This window comes from Dasypus novemcinctus, chromosome 28 (assembly GCF_030445035.2).
Source record: "Dasypus novemcinctus isolate mDasNov1 chromosome 28, mDasNov1.1.hap2, whole genome shotgun sequence".
NCBI lineage: Eukaryota > Metazoa > Chordata > Mammalia > Cingulata > Dasypodidae > Dasypus > Dasypus novemcinctus.
The window spans coordinates 28725519-28739924 of NC_080700.1; the positions used below are offsets into that span (position 1 = coordinate 28725519).

General features: G+C 38.9%; 1 protein-coding gene across 3 annotated transcripts in view; it reads left to right on the forward strand.

The window, feature by feature from the left end:
- The window catches only part of TCP10L (t-complex 10 like), a 58065-nt gene that overhangs the window by 38633 nt on the left and 5026 nt on the right, over positions 1–14406 (forward strand). For all 3 annotated transcript variants that reach the window (XM_058289540.2, XM_058289539.2, XM_058289542.2), the window contains one exon: positions 13695–13812. In XM_058289540.2, the coding sequence (XP_058145523.1) occupies positions 13695–13812 (118 nt within the window). The remainder of the gene's footprint in view (positions 1–13694; positions 13813–14406) is intronic.

Consider the following 14406-nt stretch of genomic DNA (forward strand, 5'->3'; position numbering starts at 1 on the left):
ATAGTCCCAATAGAGTTATCACCACTGGTGTGAAATTAAAAAGATATTCCATCTCCCTATTGGCTGCCCTCTTGGTTGAAAGTAGCAAAGCCCTCATCCTGGCCTGAGCTCTGTGTTCTCCAAACATATGCATACCTGGGGTCAGAGGGGCAGCGAGCAGAACACCTTAAGGTTATCAAGCCAAGTATCTCCCAGGACTGCTCTGCAGAGGAGCGTGGGTGCTGGTGGGTCCAGCCAAAGCCAGCAGGGCCTCTCATAAGCTGTAAGCAGCACCCAGAAGGTCAAGGCAATTCTGAGCCCAGCAATATAGATAAGAAAATCAGTTTTTCATGGCAGACGTTGCGTGGAGACAGAAGCTGCTGGACACTTTCTCACCTGGAAAAGCCACAGCGCTAGTTTCCTGTTTTATTTTCTGGCCGTTTCCCACTGCCCGCATCTTCTCCTGATGTCATTAGCCCAGAAGGTGCGGGCCATTTGAGGCCACATATTTCTATATATTTTAAAACATAGTGTGATCAGAAAACCGAGTAGTTTAGGTTAAGCCCTTGTTTTAGTTTCCTAGGCTGCTTAAAGCAAATACCATGAAATGGGTTGGCTTAAACAATCGGGATTTATTTGCTCACAGTTTAGAGGCTGAGAAAATGCCCAAGTTAAGGCACTGTCAGGGCCACCCTTTCTTCCTGAAGACCAGCTGCTGGTGATCCTGGGCTCCTCTGCCACATGGCAATGCACACGGCGGCTTCCTGTGACTTCCAGATGTTGTTTTTAGCTTCTTGCTTCTGCGGCATTCTCTCTCTCCCTTTTCTTCCTTTCTCTCCCTCTCTCTCTTTGTATTCATTCTGTTTATAAAGGAATCCAGAAAGAGGATTAAGACCCATCCTGAATGACGTGGATCACACTTTAACTGAAAGAACCTCATAAAAGATTCTATTTACTATGGTTTCACATCCATAGGAACAGATTACATTTAAGAATATGTTTTTCTGGGGTACGTACAGTTCCAAACCATCATTCCCCTCATCAGTTAAAATTTCTGGATGTCTTATTTATAAACTAGCCTGGAAGAGGGTTCTAGAAAATCAATAATTTGGACTGGATTTCTGTCCTGAGTTTTTTTCTTCAATTTTTTTTTTAAAAAGATTTATTTATTTAATGCCCCCCCCCTCCCCCGGTTGTCTGTTCTCTGTGTCTGTTTGCTGCGTCTTGTTTCTTTGTCCGCTTCTGTTGTTGTCAGTGGCACGGGAAGTGTGGGAGGCGCCATTCCTGGGCAGGCTGTACTTTCTTTCGCGCTGAGCAGCTCTCCTTACGGGGCGTACTCCTTGCGCGTGGGGCTCCCCTATGTGGGGCGGCACTCCTTGCGCGCATCAGCACTGCGTGTGGGCCAGCTCTGTGTGTGGGCCAGCTCCACACGGGTCAAGGAGGCCTGGGGTTTGAACCGCGGACCTCCCATGTGATAGACGGACGCCCTAACCACTGGGCAAAGTCCGTTTCCCTCTTCTTCAATTTTAAGAGGTCTAAACATAATTACAAAGCAAAATTTTTAAAAAAGTATATATTTCTATTATGCCAGAATTTATGTAAAATGTACTGCTCTTTTCACCATAGTCATGTAGTTGGGGTGTAGAGTTACCCCAGTGATGGTGTAATTGTGCACAAGAAAAGTTCAGAAAAAAGCTGAAACAGTGGACTTGGAAGTCAGACTACCTGTGGCTGACCTTAGGCAGGTAACCTCTTGGCCTGAGTTTCATTGTCAAGATCGTGTGAATAAGGAACCACCCTTAGAGGACTGTTAGGGATTCCACGGGTGTTGACAACAGAGTGGCCAACACATACTGGCTTGATTTAACAAGTGAGTGGTCATTGGTAGTATTGCCCAGGGAAAATAAGCTTAGTTAAAGCAGGCCTCTGCAAGGGGAGCTGTTGTCTGTTTTTCCTTTTCTGCTTCCCCAATTCTTGACGGAAGAGTTGTGTGGAATCCTGACTCTTGGACGTTTTAAACTGAGACATCAATTGACTCTATGTGGCGTGATGTGATTTATAGATACACCACAATATATGTGGATAAAAACCAGGCACAGATTTCGCATCCGATGTGTGAAAGACAAATCAGAGCTGAGATTGCAGACTATGGTATTTTATTCAGGACACCAAAGCTTTGCTGCAGCAAAGGAAGCCAGAACGGGATTCTAGAGATGACAGTTTTCATAGATGTTAAAAAGGAAGTTAACTTGACTCCTATTGATTGGATGAGGGTAGGCCCATATTATAGGGCCGGGTTTAGGGCTTTATTCTGTTTTTGGTCAAAGGTAATGAACTAGAGGCTTGGTTAGTTATCTGGGTCAGCTGCTGTATTAGTCAGCCAAAGGGGTACTGATGCAAAATATCAGAAATTGGTTGGTTTTTATAAAGGGTATTTATTTGGGGTAGGAGCTTACAGATACCAGGCCATAAAGCATAAGCTACTTCCCTCACCAAAGTCTATTTCCATGTGTTGTAGCAAGATGGCTGCCGACATCTGTGAGGGTTTAGGCTTCTCTGGGCTCAGCTCCTGTTTTCTCCACAAGGTCAGCTATAGATTATGAGGCTCTCTAGGCTTTGGCTCTCTCCACAAGGTCAGCTGTAGACTATGAGGTGAACGGCTCTGTCTCTTTCCCTGGGGCTCCAGCTTAAGGCTTCAGCACCCAACTCCAACATCAAAACTCCAACATTAAGAATCCTCAACTCTGTCCTTTGTCATGCCTTTTATCTATGAGTCCCCACCCAGCAAGGGGTGGGGACGCAACACCCTAATCATAACTCAATCATGCCCAGGTACAGATTAGATTACAAACATAATCCAATATTTCTTTTTGGAATTCATCAATTATATCAAGCTGCTACAGCTGCCCTGGTGGGCATTTCAAATTTCAAAAGATAAATAGAATACTTGAGGGCATGGGTTCTTTAGCTCCAAGATGTGCCAGGGCCTTCTCTATACAGTTTTATCACATGTTAATTTCTGGGTCCTCCTCACTGAGGAATAAGTGACAGTGCTTGGTGCTGGTTATGCCTTCTGAATCTCATTTGATCTTTATTCTCCTTGTCCAAATTTCTCAGCCGTTTCTGGGAATTTCCATGCTATTCTGTTTTATCTGGCTGCTCCCAGCGCCTGCTTCTTTGTTGCAAGGTCTCCTGTTGTTAAGCACTGAACTCTTTTCCAGCCTCTTCAGGGGCCAATGACTTGCATTTTAAATGAGATTTTATTACCTATAATGCCAAGGAGCTCTGCCAGCTCCTCTATGCTTTGCAAAAATTCCTTGCAGCTAATTTCTCATGAACTTTGGAATGTCCTCTTTGTCTCGGGCCAAGCAACTCTCAATCTCTAATCTTAGACCTTTGTGTCCCCTGCCCAGCTGTCTGCATTCTTTGTGAAAAGAGACTGCCTCTTTGCGCTTTTTTGTTTGCATATAACTTCCTGCTTAACTTATAGCAACAGGAATGGTTGAATATGGCCCCTTTGGACAGGAAAAGTATAACTTCCTGATTGCGGGCCAGTCTGAAAATGGATCCTGCACTGGGCTGGTCCACAGATGCTGTGACACTTCCTGTGTAACATCGTTAAACGTCCTCCCTGACTCCTGCGAATAGTTTTGAAATTGCCTTCGTAGCAATTTTCAAATCATAGGAGAGGATACAATTCATAAAAGGTTCTTGGTGGTAGCAGCACCAGTGAATAAGTTTGTGAGTAGTCACCTAGATGACAATTCACATTTGCAAGGACAATACTCATTTAATATGTAAATTATGATTTATTTATTCATTTTTAAATGGTTCATTACTTTTCCTTCATATTTTTAAATCACAAAAGTATTTTATACTTGTCAAGGGCTTCTCAATTTTGTTGTTCTTTTTAATTTGAAGTCAGTTAGTATTGTCTTCAGGTTTTTAAAACAAAGAAATTGAAATTAAACAAAGCTAAGACTTACCCACTTGAAGATAAGAAGTGTGTCTCTATGAGTTTCTGATCCACAGATTCAAAATAACCTTGAATATTAAGCAGACAGTTTTAAAGAAATAACATGTAAATGAATTTTCTAGTTCATTCCCTATTCTCACATTTAGATGATAGCTCTTATTCTCTCTAGGAACTGTGACTAAACAACCCAGAATGGGTGTGTAAATTAGTTGGTGTTTCTGTGAATACTGAATAGAGGAGGCAGAGAAATCTCTGGGACCAATCACCCATCACATTTCTAAGGGGCTAAGGTCTTAATACAACCAGGTGCTATGTAAACAGATAAAAATATTATGTAATGATTTTTTTGTGATACTGGAAGTAAACCTCAATGTCATATTTTTTCTTCTATTTTAACTTAATTTTTCATATTGATAACAAGTGTGTGCATCTTTTCAGAAAATATGGGCTACATAATCTTATTTTTAAAAAATGTCATTCTTGTGAATATTCTGGTTGTGTGCTTGAGAAGAATGCATGCCTTCTGACTGTTGGGTGCTGCGTTCTATATTTACCCATTAAATCAAGTTCTTGAACTGTGGTGTTCAACTCCTTTACTTTTTTTGTTTGCTTTCAATCTTTATGTTGATTTTAATATAATTTCCAGAAAGTACAGGGAACTTCTACATACCCTTTATCCAGATTCGCTGATTTTTAACCTTTTGTCACATTTGCTTTATTTTTCTTATTGTCTTTCTTCCCTTTATTCATGTGTGTATGTGGGTGAGTGTGTGGGAAACCCTTGGGGGTAAATTACGTATGTCAATGCTCCTTTATCCCTTCTGTGCCCATCACCTAAGAACAAGGATATTCTTTTATATAACCCTAATATAGTTATCACATTCAGGTTCCTTAACATTTTCATCTAATCTACAGCCCATTTGCTAATTTTGTTCATTGTCCCAATAATGTCCTTTAGGGCGTTTCCCCTTCCTTCCATTATAGGATATAGTCCATGATCACATATTGCATTTAGTGGTTGTTATTTCTTTAGTCTCCTTTAGTATATAACAAGGTCTCCCCTTTGTACCATTCATGACATGAAGAATACAAATCAGTTATTTTATAGGCTATTTCTCCTTCTGGGTTTGTCTGATGTCCCTATAAGCTTAGATTTGGGTTATGCATCCCAAGGTAAAACACCATGTGTCCTTCTCAGGGTATCACATCTGGAGTCACTCAATGCCCATCTGACCCTCACTGGTGATGTTAATTGTAATCATTTGGTCAAACTGTTGTATGGTTTCTTAACTTTGTACACAACTAACAAGCAAATTATGGCAACTTTTAGACATTGCAGATAATACTGCTCCTCATCAAAAATTTCTCACCTAGATTTAACATTCATGGGGTTCTTGCTTGAGCCTGTCTTTTCTTGGCTGTGCAAAATAGTGATTTTCTAACTCTACTGCTCCCTCTACATTTTCCAGTCAGCATTTTACCTAAAGGGAGAGCCCATTCATCTCCCTTATTTATTTGTTTATTATTCATTCATTCATGATCACCTATATTTTTGCTGATAGTTTTGTATGTTTGACCTATCAATAATTGGAAAACTATGTTGAAAGCCACTCTAATGGTGGATTTTTCTAATTATTTCTGTAGTTCTGCCCATTTTCCTTTATATTTTTGAGGCTGTTTTGTTATGTACATGTATGCTTTTCTGTTATATTTTCCTGGTGACTCAGAACTTTCAGCATCATGTAGTGGCTGACTAGTTCTGATATGCTTTATCTTAAATTCTGTTTTGACTGATGTTATTATATCTACACCAGATTTTTTTCCAGGGGTTATTATGCCATCCTTTACTTTCACTCTTTTTTATGCCTTAATGTTGGTGGGAGCCCAGGGACCCACAGCCCAAAGCACATAATCGCTGGCATACCCTGGGCACTCATTAGTTTAAAAAGTAACAGGGAAATGTCTGTGGCTCAATCAGTTGGGCTCTGTCTACCATATGGGAGGCCCTGGGTTCATATCCCAGGGCCTCCTTGTGAAGGCAGGCTGGTCTGTGCGCCACGGAGAGCTGGAGCAGCAAGATGACGCAACAAAGGGAGACAAGCAGATACAGAAAAAATATGCAGGGAATGGGCACAGAGAAGAGACAGCAAAGAATGGAACAAGCTGCAAGGGGGGGGGGGGCGGATGGATAAATAAATAAATAAATAAATAAATAAACCTTAAAAAAAAAGAGAAGAAAATTACAGTGGAAAAAGAAGTAACAGGCCTCCCTGGAGGAAAGAATGTACAGATGGTACTGCAAACTCTAATCTTCTCAAGGCTGTATACTACCTTCCCAGCCACAACATCATCAACCACCCTGTTTGTGAACTCTTGAAGGACCTTTGTTCTCATATCCTATGGAATGTCTTTGTTCTGAGACCCTTTATATTGCACCAGCTTTTCCCAACTCTTTGCAGAGCCGTGTATTCATTCTTTGACCAGTGCCATTGAAGAGCCTCTCCTGTTCTTAAGTCTCAATAATGTCGTCCTTAATCCTTTGCCAGATGGATGGAACTGTCTGGCTTGCAGTTATATTAATAGATGCTAATAAACACTGTTTTTGTTTTTTGTTTTTGGAATGGGCATTGTCCATCATCATCATTTTATTACTTGGCCTTGGTGATTCCAATGCACTGGAGAGTAGGTGTTGCAACTCTGCTGAGATTCAGGGCTCAACCGGTGTATAAAAACACACAGAAGAGTTAAGTCTGAAACATATATTTAACATAAGTGTTAATTTTAGGTTCAAATAAAAGGGGTAGAAAAGCCATGTGTAAGGAAGTTATATTTTTGAATGACATTTTTTGGGTACAAAACAATTGTAGAACAACTGTCCTTTTTTTTCTCAAGTTTTCAAATATTAGTCTACTTTCTTCTGACTTCCATTGTTCTTGAGTGGGTCTGGTGTCATTTTATTCTTACTTCTTTTTTGGTGATGTCTTTTTATCTGATTTCAAGATCTCCCCCTTGTCTTTAATGTTTTGCACTTTTGCATGGTGGCCTAGGATTTCTTTTTATTTTTGCTGCTTGGAGTATGCGTGTTTCTTAGTTCCACTAATTCAAGTTCCTTTATCAGTTCTAGAAAGTTCATAGCCATTATCTTTGATAACATATCCACTGTACTTCATATCTGAGGTCAAGTTGCTATGCAGGGAATCTTTTATAGTTTGTACCTAATGACAATCATGTCACTAGTAATATAATAATAATGATGATGGATAAGAGTCTTTATGCGCCAGATATTCTAAGTGCTTTATGTAAGAGCACTTAATCTCCACAAGGATCCAGGGAACTAGGTACGTTTATTAGCCCCATTTTACTGATAAGGATGCCAAAGCACAGACAAAGTGATGGACTTGTCCAACAGCCTAGCCAACTTGGCTCCAGAGACTGGATTGTAGAAGGCTCTTGTGCCTCCTGACCTCAAAAGTTAAACACAATCACATTCTTTCATCCACAGCATCATTCAATACATGTTTGTTATTTCTGTGACCTGTTTTATTTGTAACCAGTGTGCTTACCTAAGTACATGGTTTGAAAAATGATGAAACATGGCCACAGAGAGAAATTCAGTGAGTTTCCAAGAACATTCTCCAGAGGATGGTCAATCTAAAGATTGCTTTATTGGCTGGAGGCTCTGGGCTTAGACCTGCTTCCTACCAGAGTCTCTATCTTAATTATGTTTAAATTTCTGCTTTCTCTGGAGTTATCATATACCCCCTTTTTCCTTCCTCATATATTTTCCTGACCAATATTTATAAAAATCATTGTATTTTATTAATTTTTTCAAAGAACCTTTTTTTTTTGGCTTTAATGCTTTCTACTGCAGTTTTGATTCTTTTTAAATTATGCAGTGACCCTTACATTTTCAGTAATGCTCCTGCCTTTTCTTCCATTAGTATTTGGCTGGTGTATTTCTTGCATTCTTTATCTTTTGATATTTCTAAATCTTTATGGTTTTGTATATTCTTATAAGCAACATAAAACTTTTTTAAAAATCTGAAAATCATTTTCTTTTAACTGAAGAACTTTTTAATTCTTGGTCATTCCCTTTCCATCTTTCACATTATTGTGTTTGTTCCTGCCAGTGTTTCAATTCTAACTGGTTTAATGTCATAATTATTTCTGCATTTGTTTTACATAGTCAATGTTTATTTTTTCACATTCATATAAATTTTTTTCAAATTTATATAAATTTCTTGACTCATTCTTCCTTCTTTCACCTCTGGCCACTCTCTTGATACATCTTCCATCTACTTGAAGTACATCCTTTAGATGGCGCAATCAGCTCTTTGAGCTTTGATTCATCTGAAAAATACCCTTTACTTGACCATTGCTCATTCAGACATTATCATGAATAATATATCTTAAATACAATCTATACCATGTATTCAATAGATATTTATTATATGCCTTCCATGTTCTAGACATTGTTTGAGGAGCTGGGGATATGGCAGTGAGCAAAATTTTTTAAGTCCCTGTTTCATGAAGCTTTACAGGAGGGAGATGGACAATAAGCAGGTAAAATAGGTTGGTGCAAGAGGAATTGCGGTTTCAGACCATGTATTTTAAATCATTATAACTAGGCTCAAACACATCTTTCATTAATCAAAATAGGAACCATTGCAATCAACACATTTTTGCCAAGGAGAAATAAGTTTGTTTATTCCTATAGCATAAAAATCAGTGCTTTAGGATTCAACAAACACTTGAATAGCATTTTCTGCATCCTGCTGACTGTTGAAGCACTTTCCCTGCAAAAAGTTGTCGAGATGCTTGAAGAAGTGGTAGTCGATTGGCGAGAGGTCAGGTGAATATGGTGGATGAGGCAAAACTTTGTAGCCCAATTTGTTCAACTTTTGGTTCTGCGACGTGCAGTTGGATGATGCTACGAAGAATTGTTGACCAGTGCCGGCTGCAGGCATTGCAGTTTTTGTTGCATCTCATCAATTTGCTGAGCATACTTCTCAGATGTAATGGTTTCACTGCGATTCAGAAATCTGTAGTGGATCAGACTGGCAGCAGACCGCCAAACTGTGACCATGACCTTTTTTGGTGCAAGTTTGTCTTGGGGAAGTGCTTTGGAGCTTCTTCTTGGTCCAACCACTGAGATGTTCATCATATAAAATCCACTTTTCATCGCATGTCATAGTTCATTGATGAATGTTTCCTTGTAGCGTAGAATAAGAGAAGACGCCACTTCAAAATGACAATTTTTTTTTGTCAGCTCATGAGGCACCCACTTATCGAGATTTTTCACCTTCGCAATTTGCTTCAAATGCTGAACGACCCATAGAATGGTCAACGCTGGGTTCTTCATCAACTTCTTGTGTAGTTTAAGAGGAGCAGCTGCGATATTGCTCTCAATTTGTTGTTGTTAACTTCCGATGGCCGGCCACTATGCTCCTCATCTTCAAGGCTCTCGTTTCCTTTGCAAAACTTCGTGAACCACCACTGCACTGTATGTTCATTAGCAATCCCTGGGCCAAATGTGTTGTTGACGTTGAAAGTTGTCTCTACTGCTTTATGATCCCATTTTGATCTCAACTAAGAAAATCACTTGAATTTGCTTTTTGTCTAACATCATATCCGTAGTCCAAAATAAATATAAAATAAACGGCAAGTAATGTCATTAGCAAAAAAACATACAAGTGAGGAATGCACATTAAAATGATGTATAACATAACCACATTTATTTAAGAATGTATGCCAATATCAAACAGCCAATTTCAACAAGGCAAAACTGTAATTCCTTTTGCACGAACCTAATGTAAAACTAAATATACAAATAATGGGATATAGTAAAAGATGTAGAGAAAACTAAAGCCATAGAAAGTGGAAAGGGGGCAGGGAAGTATTGTTATTTTATATAAGGTGAGAGTGAATGAGAAGCAGGAGTGAAGTGAGAATGAGCTATGTGGATATTAGGGGAAGAACATTCTGCAGAGAGAACTGGGCAAGTGAAATGTGCTTGGTGTGTTTGAAGAAAAACATGGAGGCCAATATGGCTGGAGTAGAGTGAGTAAAGGGTAGGCTAGCAGGAGGTGAAGTCAGAGAAGAAAAAAGGAGCCAGAACATGGCTAAGAATTGTGACAGTTATTCTGATTGAAATCCTTTGGAGAATTCTGAGCAAAAGGATGGCAATTTTTCTTAGCATGTTGAAGATTTTATTCTGATGCCTTATAGCATCTGTTGAAAAGTCTGATATTAGTTTCCTTTCTTCCTTTGCAGATGATTTTTCCCCTTTTCTCTTGCTGCTTTTAAGAAGTATTCTGTCCTGCATTATATTATGATGTGTCTGGTTCTGAATTTACTTTTATTCAATGTGTTAGGTATTTGTTGTACGTCTTAAACCCAATGATTTGTTTCTTTCATAAATTAGAATTGCCATATTTAGCAAAAAAAAGTACAGGACGCTCAGTTAAATTTGAAATTCAGATAAACAACAAATTATTTTTAGAGTAAATATGTTCCCTGTAATACATGGAATGCACCAGGAAACTGCGTTACTTTTTTGTTGCATCATCTTGCTGCATCAGCGCTCCATGTGTGTGGGGCCACTCCTGGGTGGACTTCGTTTTTTTCACGTGGGGTGGCTCTCCTTGCAGGGCACACTCCTTGTGCATGGGGCACCCCTGCATGGCACAGCACTCCTTGCATGCGGCAGCTCTACATCTGGGCCAGCTCACCACACAGGCCAGGAGGCCCTTGGTCTCAAACCCTGTACCCTCCCATATGATAGGCAGATGCTCTACTAGTTGAGCCATGTCCACTTCCCATGGGGTATAGCCTTTTGAGATCATCATCTTTAAGCAGGGACTCAGTTCCAATTCACAGGACAATGACCTACATCCTATCCCAGTAGAGCTACTAAAAGTCAGTGCTCTTGGATACGGGAAACAAGCAATTTGACACAAGGGTAGCTATAGCATCAGAGTTGCAGGCTGCTTTTCAGCAATTTCTGTTATTTTTTACCCTTCCTTATGAACTCAGATATTCTTTGAAAAGATTGTCTTGTCATTTTATTTAGCATTTCTAGATATCTTTAATGGGAGTCTTTTATTATTATTATTATTATTATTATTAACAACTTTGTTTCAAATTCACAAAAATGAAAGAACAGAAAAAGGCAGCTCAACAAGTTATGGAAATATTATTCCTAAAAAGTTCTCTGAGTATCTGTTTTGCCTTGTTACCGAAACAGAGTCAGGTCATCCTTAGACATATCACCATTTATGATATGATGGACTGCCTAGCCTAGCAGGTCGATGCTACTGTTGAATATAAGGACTTTCTCCAACTATTTCCTGGCTCCCTTTCGTTTTCCCTCTTGTCCTCATTTTTCAGCTAATACTATTGTGTACCTTGTCAGAATTTTGACCTTCACAATCTGGCATTAGATTCTGACTAGGAGAATAAGCAGAGAGGTGGACACAAAAGCACTTCCTTCAATGACCTTGAGCAAATTTTTGACAATGAAAAATTATACTTGTCAGTTCAAAAATGCCACATTGGGTGATTGATTAATGTTAATTTAGGCCTTTTGAAAAAGAAAAGTATTTTATAAGCCTGTATTTTATATCTGCTGCTGAACTTTTTAAACTTTTTAATGTCAGCTGGGCCATCTAGAATATGTCTAATATATCACCTAATTTTTTAAAATCAGGAATTCCAAGTCCTGTTATTATTCTTGGATAAATCTACCCTATCTTCAATACTTGTACTTGTGATTGCTATGTAAAGAATATAATAGAATGAAACAAAAGCTCCATTGTTTTCTCACATCTGCCATTTTATAGATGCTGTTCTATGTGTTATGAGTATGTTTTATAAAGTGTCATGCAAATTACTAAGGACTTGTTGCAAATTTATTATGCACCACGTACTCAGTGAAAGTGATTCTTAAACTATTGTCCCAAAGAAAATACCCTCAGTTAGTCTATGGGGTTCCATCAACATACCACATAAAAACAACCTTTCTAGTCTTTTGCAAAAATATATATATATATTTTAGTGGGTAGAATTTTCTTCTTAGTTGTAATATTCTTTTTTTTTAATTTTTAAAATTAATTTTTCTCCCCTTCCCCCCTGTTGTCTGCTGTCTGTATCCATTCGCTGTGTGTTCTGCTGTGTCCACTTGCATTCTTGTCAGCGGCACCGGGAATCTGTGTCTCTTTTTGATGCGTCATCTTGCTGCATCAGCTGCCTGTGTGTGCGGCATCACTCCTGGGCAGGCTGTGCTTTTTTCGTGCAGGGCAACTCTCCTTACGGGGCACACTCCTTGTATGTGTGTGGCTCCCTATGCAGGCGACACCTCTGCGTGGCACGGTGCTCCTTGTGCACATCAGCACTGCACATGGGCCAGCTCACCACATGGGTCAGGAGGCCCTGGTTTTGAACCCTGGACCTTCCATGTGGTAGGCAGATGCTCTATCTGTTGAGCCAAATCCACTTTGCTGTTGTAATATTCTTCACCTCATTCATTTCTCAAATATATTTTGTGCTACCACTTTGCTGCCAACAACTGCTAACAGTTGACAAAATAAAGGAAAATATAAGCAAATGGATAGTAGGAGAATGAATAGAGACTAGTCCATTAAGTTTAATTAGACAGCTTCCCTTTTTTTCGCAAAAGCATGTGAATGGTTGTGAATTTATACCACACACATCCAATATAATCATGTTTTTTTTCCTATAATAAAATTAGATGCAGCAGTATTTCAATATGTTTCACATTGAGTCTTGCCACTTCTTAGGGTTCTGACTTTTCTACATGGTTGAAAGTCACTGTTATTGGTCCCTGAGAGGACACCATGGAGAGTGAGGTGTGGTTCTCTGCCACAATCTATTATCTAGCCTCACATCCTAAGTCAACAGGAAAAAGTAAAAGTGAATTTTTATGATAGAAAGGCCCCAAAGCATTCAGAAGCCAGAGATCACCTGCTGTGGCATAAATGATGGGCCTAGAGGATAAGGGTAGGCATTTGGAGAGTCAGAGAGCATATGGAAAGGAAAGGAAAATTGTACAGGGAGATAATTAGAGCAAGTTTAGGAGAATATAAATTATGTGTTCTAATGAGATCAAGGAGATTGGTCTGCCTGGAGCAAGACGTTCAAATTCAAATAAAAAATGACAGCGGGATATGAAAATCAGTCTGGAATATTCATCCTTTATGGAGTACATCACCATAAAATGTGTTTGAAGTGAAAATGATGAAATGAATGCCCCAGTTTACTGAGATGTATTTGCCTAATGTGCAAAGATAGGTACGTGTGTTGTTTCCATCCTGGCTGAGATAGTGGGACCTGGCAAGTGGACCCTTGATTAACATAGGTTTTCTCCTTGATTAATTTCAAAGGCTGTTCAAATCGTTGAACTTTTGTTATAAGTAAGGGTGCCAAAATTTAGCAAATAAAAATAAAGGCTCTTAGTTAACTTCGAATATCGAAGAACAAATTTGTTTTTCTGTTTGCCCCATGCTAAATTATTATTTAGGCTAAAAATTATTTGTCCTTTATCTGAAATTCAGATTTAACTGGGCATTTTGTATTGTATCTGATAACCCTAGTTAGAAGTTCATATGATTACAAAAGCCTCTGCTTTATCAATCACTCAAATTTCATATGTCACTGAGACACAACTTGTTTCTAAAAAGAGTCAAGGTAACATACATTTAAGAAAAAGTGTATTCCACAGAAAAATTCCACCCTGATGGCTCCAAAGAAATTGTGTTTCCAGATGGGACAGTGAAGCATCTTAAGGATGGAAACGAGAAAACTGTGTTCCCCGACGGGACAACTGTGAAAGTGGAAAGGTCAGTTTTATGACACACATTGTGAATCTGAAACCTTGGTTTGTGTATTAGAAAATTTATTTATGTTCACTTAGGGTTTTGAAAACAGAAATTTAAGAATTTCTATAATCATAACAATAGAAAGTAATGCTATTGACTCTAGAAACTTTGTCTATGACCTCGTTTAAATTCCTTCATGGAAAATGTGGGTTTAAATCCTGACTTTTAAGTATTTATTAATACTTCGCTGATACTGGTTTATGCTAGAACAGCAACCATAAAAATAATTCCAGTCATCATTATATGCCTACCTCAGATCATATTGTCTAGAAGCCCAAGTCTATAGGAGAACACGTGTTAACAAATATTTACAATACACCAAACAAGTGTGAATTGGGTGTACTATTTCATAATGATAATATTTGCACATAGTAATGACTATAAGATCTTCTCCAAGGGTTTGTAATGTTGTTTTGGCTCTTCCTTCTCCTTTATCCCTACCATCCAAAGGTCCACTAAGTTCTGTCAATAGCATCTTGACTCTGCCCTCCCTTTAGCGCCCCTGCCCTTAGACTTCATTGTTTCGCCCTTGAACTATATACTAGACTCCTCACC